A 9,405-nucleotide genomic window follows, 5' to 3' on the forward strand; every position below is an offset into this window, starting at 1 on the left:
ACCCGATGTCACAGGAAGGTCAAACAAAAAAAGAATCAAGGACAACAACAACCCCCCCCCCCCGAGCCACTGTCTGTTCACTAACCAAGAGTCTGCTGCACACTCTTGGCATTCTCTCAACCAGCTTTATGAGGTAGTCACCTGGAATATATTCATGGAATTTCTTTCATTTTTAATGCATTTTAGCCATTCAGTTGTGTTGTGACAAGGTAGGAGTGGTATACAGAAGATAGACCTATTTTGTAAAAGACCAAGTCCATATTATGGCAAGAACAGCTCAAATAAGCAAAGAGAAACGACAGACCATCATTACTTTAAGACATGAAGGTCAGTCAAAACACAAATTTCCAATAACTTTGAAAATTTCTTCAAGTGCAGTTGCAAAAACCTTCAAGCTCTATGATGGAACTGGCTCTCATGAGGACCTCTACAGGAAAGGAAGACCCAGAGTTACCTCTGCTGCAGAGGATAAGATCATTAGAGTTACCAGCCTCAGAAATTGCAGCCCAAATAAATGCTTCACAGAGTTCAAGTAACAGACACATCTCAACATCAACTGTTCAGAGGAGACTGCATGAATCAGTCCTTCATGGTCAAATTGCTGCAAAGAAACCACTACTAAAGAACACCAATAAGAAGAAGAGACTTGCTTGGGCCAAGAAACACGAGCAATGGACATTAGACTGGTGGAAATCTGTCCTTTGTTCTGATGAGTCCAAATGTGAGATTTTTGGATGATCTCTCTGTGGTTCCCACCGTGAAGCATGGAGGAGGAGGAGGTGTGATGGTGCTTTGCTGGTGACACTGTCAGTGATTTATTTAGAATTCAAGGCACACTTAATCAGAATGGTTACCATAGCATCCGGCAGCGATACCTATCCCACTTCCTTAAAAAAACATTTTTTACATTTTACTCAAGTTTACTGTCCCCTTTACAAAGGTGAATGCACCAATTTGTAAGTAGCTCTGGATAAGAGCGTCTGCTAAATGACTTAAATGTAAATGTAAATGTCCTTTAAACATTGACATGGATGGTAGAATTCCATTCATTCTTATGAATGACTTAGGGAGTGCCAATATGGCAGACCGGAGGCTTCAAACCCTCTCAATGGCAAATACACAGCATCAGCAATCCAGGGTTTATATATCTCATTGGTCACAACGCAATTTCACGAATTCCTTATTGGCAGAACAAACAGCTGAGCCTGATGCCGCGTTCCCATACTTGTCAGAACCCGGAAACGTCCGACTTGATGATTGGTTGTACGCGGCACGTGTATAACTACAACCAGTTAGCAAGTCGGAAATGCCCGAGTTTCCTAGTTCCAACTAGTACGTGAACGCGACATGCTACTGAATGGGCCTTCTCAGAAGAAACAGCTGTGTGTTTTTGTCAGCTGCTGAAAGCCATGCTGAACCCACATGGTTCCGGAGTGACATCCACTCCTTGTCAATGCCTAACAGCGTGTCGAATTATTTATACAACGTTATTGGTAATGGTTTGAGGACACCTTACTGTAGTAAAATCGATAACATAACAGCCGTATATCAAGGTGACAACAGAGAGAAATATCCTATTCATTAACAGAATAAGGTTGACCCGCTAGCTTGATAGAACCACAAAACATTACTCTTTAAAAAAAAAAGATATAATTTCTATTATATAAACAAACCCAAAACACGTCGTGTTCAGACTGTTATCCAGGTCCCGTACCTGGTGAAGCAGTATTCACAGTGCGCTCCTCTCTCATTCACCGTCAGGACGTAGGAGAAGGCAGGACAGGCGAACACGAGGTCTCCGACGGCGAAGTGCTTCACAGCCCGTAGTCCCCTGCCTTTCCCCGGGCTGGCGAACCTCTCCGTCCCCGCTATTCCCTCGTTCTTCGTTAAGCCATTCATCTTCAATGCCGCGTGTGGTCTGTTCACCTCGGTGACTAGCTTTTACCGATCTCTTTTTTGTTCGTTTTTTTGTGTTTTTTTGTTGTTGTTACTTTGCTTGTTTGACTACCCCGAGTGTGTTGACGTTAGCAAGACAGCGACCTAGATAACAATTGGTTGTGTCCTTATGCAAAGAAAATAAATAAATGCAATGATCGGACTTGCTAGCGTTGTTCCTTGTAATGTCTTTTTGGCTAGCTGGTTTCAGCCTCTCACCAATACCAAACGGCAAAGGCTAACTAGCCTAGCATCATATGGTTAGCTTGTCACTTCTTACGACACATTGAACTACAGGGATACCGAGGTCCTTAATGCCACGTTCAAGTGCCAGTCGGAACGACGACACGTTTCACACTTACGAACGAGTTGTAGTAATACACGTGCCGCGTTCAACCAATGAGCACTTCGGACATGTCCGAGTTTCCTATTCGTCCACTAGGCAGTGAACGTGGCATAATGGCCGGATAGTTTTGGTTCTGAGGAATGGTTTAGATGTCGCTGGGAGATAATATCGAAATATGTTTCATAACTAGCTCATTGTTCATTTATATGTCTGTGGTCTTATCACACTCACTAGCCTCCCATTGGAAACGACACGGTGTGGTCTATCTAGGCAGGGTAACCCCGTTTGGGTGATTTAGTATATTACCATTGGACATTAATGTTGAAAGTTCAATATATATTAATAGAACTTAAGTTGAAAAAGGTTTTGTCGCGTGCTTCTACACCTGCATTGCTTGCTGTTTGGGGTTTTAGGCTGGGTTTCTGTACAGCACTTTGAGATATCAGCTGATGTACGAAGGGCTATACAAATACATTTGATTTGATTCTTATTGACAAGGCATGTTGATAAATAGCCAATAAGCAGAAACAGTTGGTGATATATTGAAAACCTAAACATAAAATGTACTATCTACACATACAGTACCTGTCAAAAGTTTGGACACACCTACTCATTCAAGGTTTTTTCTTTCATTTTACTATTTTCTACATTGTAGAATAACAGTGAAGACATCAAAACTATGAAATAACACATGGAATCATGTAGTAACCCCCCAGAAAGTGTTAAACAAATCAACATATATTTTAGATTCTTCAAAGTAGCCACCCTTTACCTTGACAGCTTTGCACACGCTTGGTATTCTCTCAACCAGCTTCACCTGGAATGCTTTTCCATCAGTCTTGAAGGAGTTCCCATGTATGCTGAGCACTTGTTGGCTGCTTTTCCTTCACATCCCAAACCATCTCAATTGGGTTGAAGTCGGGTGTTTGTGGAGGCCAGGTCATCTGATGAGGCACTCCATCACTCTCCTTCTTGGTCAAACAGCCCTTTCACAGCCTGGAAGTGTGTTGTGTCATTGTCCTGTTGAAAAACAAATGATAGTACCACTAAGTGCATAACCAGATGGGATGGCGTGTAGCTGCAGAATGCTGTGGTAGCCATGCTGGTTAAGTGTGCCTTGAATTCTAAATAAATCACCAGCAAAGCCCCCCCCCCCCATACCATCACACCTCCTCCTCCATGCTTCACGGTGGGAACCATATGTAACAGATGTGAAACGGCTAGCTTAGTTAGCGGTGCGCGCTAAATAGCGTTTCAATCGGTGACGTCACTTGCTCTGAGACCTTGAAGTAGTAGTTCCCCTTGCTCTGCAAGGGCCGCGGCTTTTGTGGAGCGATGGGTAACGATGCTTCATGGGTGACTGTTGTTGATGTGTGCAGAAGGTCCCTGGTTCGTGCCCGGGTATGGGCGAGGGGACGGTTTAAAATTATACTGTTACGAAACACAAACAGTGAGCTAATATTACCTAGCTGGCTAGCTAGCTCACAAAACACAAACAGTTTTGTTCCACGAGTGAATCTATTGTACACGACTAACCAAATGACCTGTGAAGACAGTTAGACATGTCAGCAGGGATGGAAATTAAACTAGCCCGAGTCTAATACTTTTCAGACTGGGCTAGTCGATAATGTGCCAAAGTAGCCTGACACAGGAAACATCACATGCCACAGATTTAGGACCTGAAAGTCGAAATCGTGGTCTGCTGGCAAAGTGCCCAAAATCCTTCAGTTTACATCTTTCAGACGATCCCACTGTCACTGTTGGTCTTCCTCAGTGACCTCAAAGGGTTTGAACTTTTCTCTTCAGAATTAGAATCAGAAGTACAGTCATTGTAACACTTCACCTATTCGGGCTAATATTTACCCTAGACTGTCTTGCTCATCTTGTTGAGCGTTCCAGTTAATTCCTCCATCCCAGCAGAAATATCCCATCCCCATAGTAGGATTTTAGATGTGCAGATGGACCAAAGTCCAGTATATTTTACCATTACTAGAGTCAAGTCTGTGGGTTATGGTATTTTAATATCGATGTTATCAACCTCGCTAGTAAAAGGCAAACCCGGAAAGAGAAATTGCCCTGTATTTACCAGAAAATATATTAGACAAACAGGTCAGTAACTCAATATGATACAATATTGTGTAAAACATTGAATTTGTAGATGAATCAACATTTTGACTTCATGTCCCCTTTTCCAAATGTTTTAGACATGAGGTGAGACATGGGAAACATCAGGATCACCCCACGAGAAGCAGTGCACGATACACACTACACCCAGCAAGGAGATCTGCTGGGAGTGATGTCTCCCATCCTTAGATGCGCTCTCTCTCTCTCTCTCTCTCTCTCTCTCTCTCTCTCTCTCTCTCTCTGTCTCTCTCTGTCTCTCTCTCTCTCTCTCTCTGTCTCTCTCTGTCTCTCTCTCTCTCTGTCTCTCTGTCTCTCTCTCTCTCTCTCTCTCTCTCTCTCTCTCTCTCTCTCTCTCTCTCTCTCTCTCTCTCTCTCTCTCTCTCTCTCTCTCTGTCTCTGTCTCTCTGTCTCTCTCTGTCTCTCTCTCTGTCTCTCTCTCTCTCTCTCTCTCTCTGTCTCTCTCTCTCTCTCTCTCTCTCTCTCTCTCTCTCTCTCTCTCTGTCTCTCTCTGTCTCTCTCTCTCTCTCTCTCTCTCTCTCTCTCTCTCTCTCTCTCTCTCTCTCTCTCTCTCTCTGTCTCTCTCTCTCGTCTCTCTCTCTGTCTCTCTCTCTGTCTGTCTCTCTCTCTCTCTCTCTCTCTCACTCACTCACTCACTCACTCACTCACTCACTCACTCACTCACTCACTCACTCACTCACTCACTCACTCACTCACTCACTCACTCATATAATCAGTCCATATTCTTTTCGATGGGTGTATCCTATCCAACTGGACTTACTTCTTATTTGGAGTTCACTGGTAATGGGGAATGATTCCAGATGCCGGTAGCCTTTTGCTTTGATGTTGTCAGTTAATTTGAAATATTGTCAGTTAAATTTAAATGTTGTCAGTTAATCATTCCAATTAAACTGGCTGGCTAGATATACTGTATCTACAAATTCACCTGGCTAATTAATAGTTTTAGGAGAAGTGGCATGATGTTGTGCTGTTACATTTGTAAGTGATTTATTTATTTAACCTTTATTTAAATGATCTGGTAAAACTGGTCTATCTGCACATCTAAATGAGCTAAGTGGAAACATCTGCTAACTACTTTAATCATTTCATTATTGCTCAGGCAGCTGCCATTTTCCATTGGGAAAGACAAAAACGGCCCTGCATTTACCAGAAAAGGAAGCTCCGCACAACGAAGGGGATAATAAATCATTTTGAACATCAGATATAAATTCACAATGTCCCCACATTACTTTAGTTGACTACTTTGAGCAAAACTTGCATGTCATAATTTTTTGGACCATTGGCTTCTGTTAGTGTTTCATACTGGAGAGGGAAAGCAAATCAACGACGCTGGACAGAGTGGAATCAAAAAGGCCGTTTATTGGTCAAAGATATCTTGTCCTGCAGTTTTACGTGTACGGATCTAGTTCATATAACCCGATAAGGAGTCAGGTGAAAAAGATAACTTATACAAAGGTTACATTCATTTTTATACATAGAATAAAGTAGGTAGAGTCTTGTCGTGACGCCTTCTGAATGGTCCCGTAGGGTTGGAGGCGGACCCGCTCTAGCCAGAGTAGAAGCCCCCATTGGTGCACAGCAGTCTTCTGTACTGGGCACCCGACCAGTAGAAGGGGTGAAGAGTGTTTATTCTAGGACATGTTTTGTGTCAGGGGTTCGTGAGGTAGAGGGGCAGTTTTTATGGCTGGGTGTATGTGTTCATGCGAGGGAATGTCTTTGTTTCCTGGGGTCGGGAGACAACAAAGCTGAGGAGATAGTGTTAGGGGGGGTGGTTTTATTGCTGGCTGTGTGAGCTAGTTCCTGTTTTAGCAGGGGTACATAAGATGACTTGAGTCAGGCGGATTAGCTTAGCGCTGCATAATATATGAGCTATGTGTATGAATAATTATATAACACTTCCCTGAAAACAGGTACTGACTGGAGGAGATGGAGGCTTTGGTGGTCCACACAACAAAGATGGCGCTGTCCCTTGTGATGTGGAGCTGACCTTACCAAGATATAGAAATCCTTCCACTTCACATTTTATTTAACTAGGCAAGTCAGTTAAGGGAACAGTGGGTTAACTACCTTGTTCAGGGGTAGAATGACAGATAGATTTTTTACCTCGTCAGCTCAGAGATTCGATCCAACAACCATTTTGGTTACTGGCCCAATGCTCTAACCACTAGGCTACCTGCCATCCGAAGGACAGTCAATGGTAAGGTCCTTTGCACCATAGGGACACATGGCCTCCTCTACTGCAGTGCCTACCAGACCATTCAATGAAGAACCCAGGATCTCAGACCTTGTGACCCAAAGTCCTGATTAGATTGATGATATTACAGCTGTGGAATATTTAATCAACTGTAAAAAAAATTCGCATTGAGGACAAGTGCAGTTTTTCAACAACAACAACAATAAAATGTTTAATTGATTACTTGGGATTTGATCACTTGACATTATCAATCATATAGTGGGGAAGGATCCTGTAGATCCAGACTGTGTGAATGCGTGTACCACTCTGAATAAGTAAACACTGTGCCTCTTGAAGATGTGTCTCTGAGCATTCAACTACAATACAGGCTGAATGTCAAAATATAATTTTTTACATTCATTCTCATCAATTGACAACATTCTAGAACTGAGTTGTCATTCATTGAAGTATGGTATCCTGGGTAATCTGGTTAATGATTATATAATCTATTTCATTGTAGAAAGTTGACCACTGTATAGAAAACATAGTATTGCTACTCCAGAGAACGTGTTTTCACTGCTCCAGAGCTTTACACAGTTCTAGACGATGCTTGGCATTGCTCATGGTGATCTTAGGCTTGTGTGCAGCTGCTCTGCCATGGAAACCCATTTCATGAAGCTACCGAACAACAGTTCTTGTGCTGACGTTGCTTCCAGAGGCAGTTTGGAACTTTGTAGCGAGTGTTGCAACCAAGGACAGATTATATTTATGCGCTACGTGCTTCAGCGATCCCATCCTTTGAGCTTGTGTGGCCTACCACTTCGCAGTTGAGCCGTTGTTGCTCCTAGAAGTTTCCTCTTCACAATAACAGCACTTACAGTTGACCGAGGCAGCTCCAGCAGGGCGGAAATTTGACGAACTGGCTTATTGGAAAAATGGCATCCTGTGACAGTGCCACGTTGAAAGTCCCTGAGCTCTTCATTAAGGCCATTCTACTGCCAATGTTTGTCTATGGAGATTGCAGAGCTGAGTGCTCGAACTTATTTTTTTTAACCTTTATTTAACCAGGAAAGTCAGTTAAGAACATATTCTTATTTTCAATGACGGCCTGGGAACAGTGGGTTAACTGCCTGTTCAGGGGCAGAACGACAGATTTGTACCTTGTCAGCTCGGGGGTTTGAACTCACAACCTTCCGGTTACTAGTCCAACTCTCTAACCACTAGGCTACGCTGCCGCCCCTTATACATCTGTGAGCAACGGGTGTGGCTGAAATATCAGAATCCACTCATTTGAAGAGGTGTCCACATACTTTTGGCCATGCAGTGTATCATCACATTTGTGAAAATGTGGTTATATAAGATATATATATATATATATATATATTATATTTGTGTTTGTGGATGAATTTACTTTTGCCAGATGCCTTTTTAAAATATTTTATTTGTTGCATTGAAGATCCACTATGGTTTTTGCCAGTTGAAAAATATTTTATTTATTCCATTGAAGATCACTATGTTTTTTGCCAGTTGAAAAATATTTTATTTGTTCCATTGAAGATCCACTATGTTTTTTGCCAGTTGAAAAATATTTTATTTGTTCCATTGAAGATCCACTATGTTTTTTGCCATTGAAGATCCACTATGAGTTGAAAATATTTTATTTGTTCCATTGAAGATCCACTATGTTTTTTGCCAGTTGAAAAATATTTTATTTATTCCATTGAAGATCCACTATGTTTTTTGCCAGTTGAAAAATATTTTATTTGTTCCATTGAAGATCCACTATGTTTTTTGCCAGTTGAAAAATATTTTATTTGTTCCATTGAAGATCCACTATGTTTTTATTTGTTCCATTGAAGATCCAGTTGAAAAATATTTTATTTGTTCCATTGAAGATCCACCAGTTGAAAAATGTTCCATTGAAGATCCACTATGTTTTTTTGGCAGTTGAAAAATATTTTATTTGTTCCATTGAAGATCCACTATGTTTTTTGCCAGTTGAAAAATATTTTATTTGTTGCATTGAAGATCCACTATGTTTTTTTGCCAGTTGAAAAATATTTTATTTGTTGCATTGAAGATCCACTATGTTTTTTTGCCAGTTGAATTTTTTTTTATTTGTTGCATTGAAGATCCACTGTGTTTTTTTGCCAGTTGAATTTTTTTTTTTTTGTTGCATTGAAGATCCACTATGGTTTTTGCCAGTTGAAAAATATTTTTAAAAGCCACCTCCAAAAATAAAACATAAATCTAAAACTGCAAGGCTAATTTCTGGAAAACAAACATGACTGTCTTGTACCACCATCGTGTGGCCAACGCATTAACATTTGATGAAGGACTGGGATCTAATCTAAATTGCATTTCTTTCACATCTCTCGTTCTCTTTCCACACTTCCTTCTCATAGCCCATTGGAGAAGAAGGTCAGAGGGGAAGGACCCTTTGGCTTTTTTTATCCAATGGGTGTTTGAGAAGGAGGCGAGGACTTATTTGCATAATAATTCATTGGATATAAGCCGGACGACAACCTGTTGCCAGGTAAAAACTCAAGAGATTGTGGTATAATAAGCAATGTGGTAAAATGTACACTCTGATAGGCTAGATTACATTTTCAACCGTCAAATCATTTCAGATCTATACACAGGGTTTCTACGACAACTAAAGAAATTCCACGACAACACACACACACACAGGGCAATAAAATTGAACAAATACATTTTGAATAATAATTGAACTTCTAAAAACGTGATTTCAAACTGCATGTCAATTCCCTGAACGTATCAAATATTGTATTAAACTTCCTGTACACAG

At 41.1% G+C, this 9,405-nt stretch overlaps 1 protein-coding gene across 1 annotated transcript in view; it reads right to left on the reverse strand.

Moving 5' to 3' along the window:
• LOC124046779 (N-lysine methyltransferase SMYD2-A-like) overlaps positions 1-2,271 on the reverse strand; it is a 58,016-nt gene extending 55,745 nt beyond the window's left edge. Inside the window, exon 1 of the mRNA XM_046367529.1 lies at positions 1,715-2,271. Within this exon, the coding sequence (XP_046223485.1) occupies positions 1,715-1,899 (185 nt within the window). The 5' untranslated portion in view covers positions 1,900-2,271. The remainder of the gene's footprint in view (positions 1-1,714) is intronic.
• Between the last annotated feature and the right edge of the window lie 7,134 nt (positions 2,272-9,405).

Source organism: Oncorhynchus gorbuscha, linkage group LG10 (genome assembly GCF_021184085.1).
Source record: "Oncorhynchus gorbuscha isolate QuinsamMale2020 ecotype Even-year linkage group LG10, OgorEven_v1.0, whole genome shotgun sequence".
Lineage (NCBI taxonomy): Eukaryota > Metazoa > Chordata > Actinopteri > Salmoniformes > Salmonidae > Oncorhynchus > Oncorhynchus gorbuscha.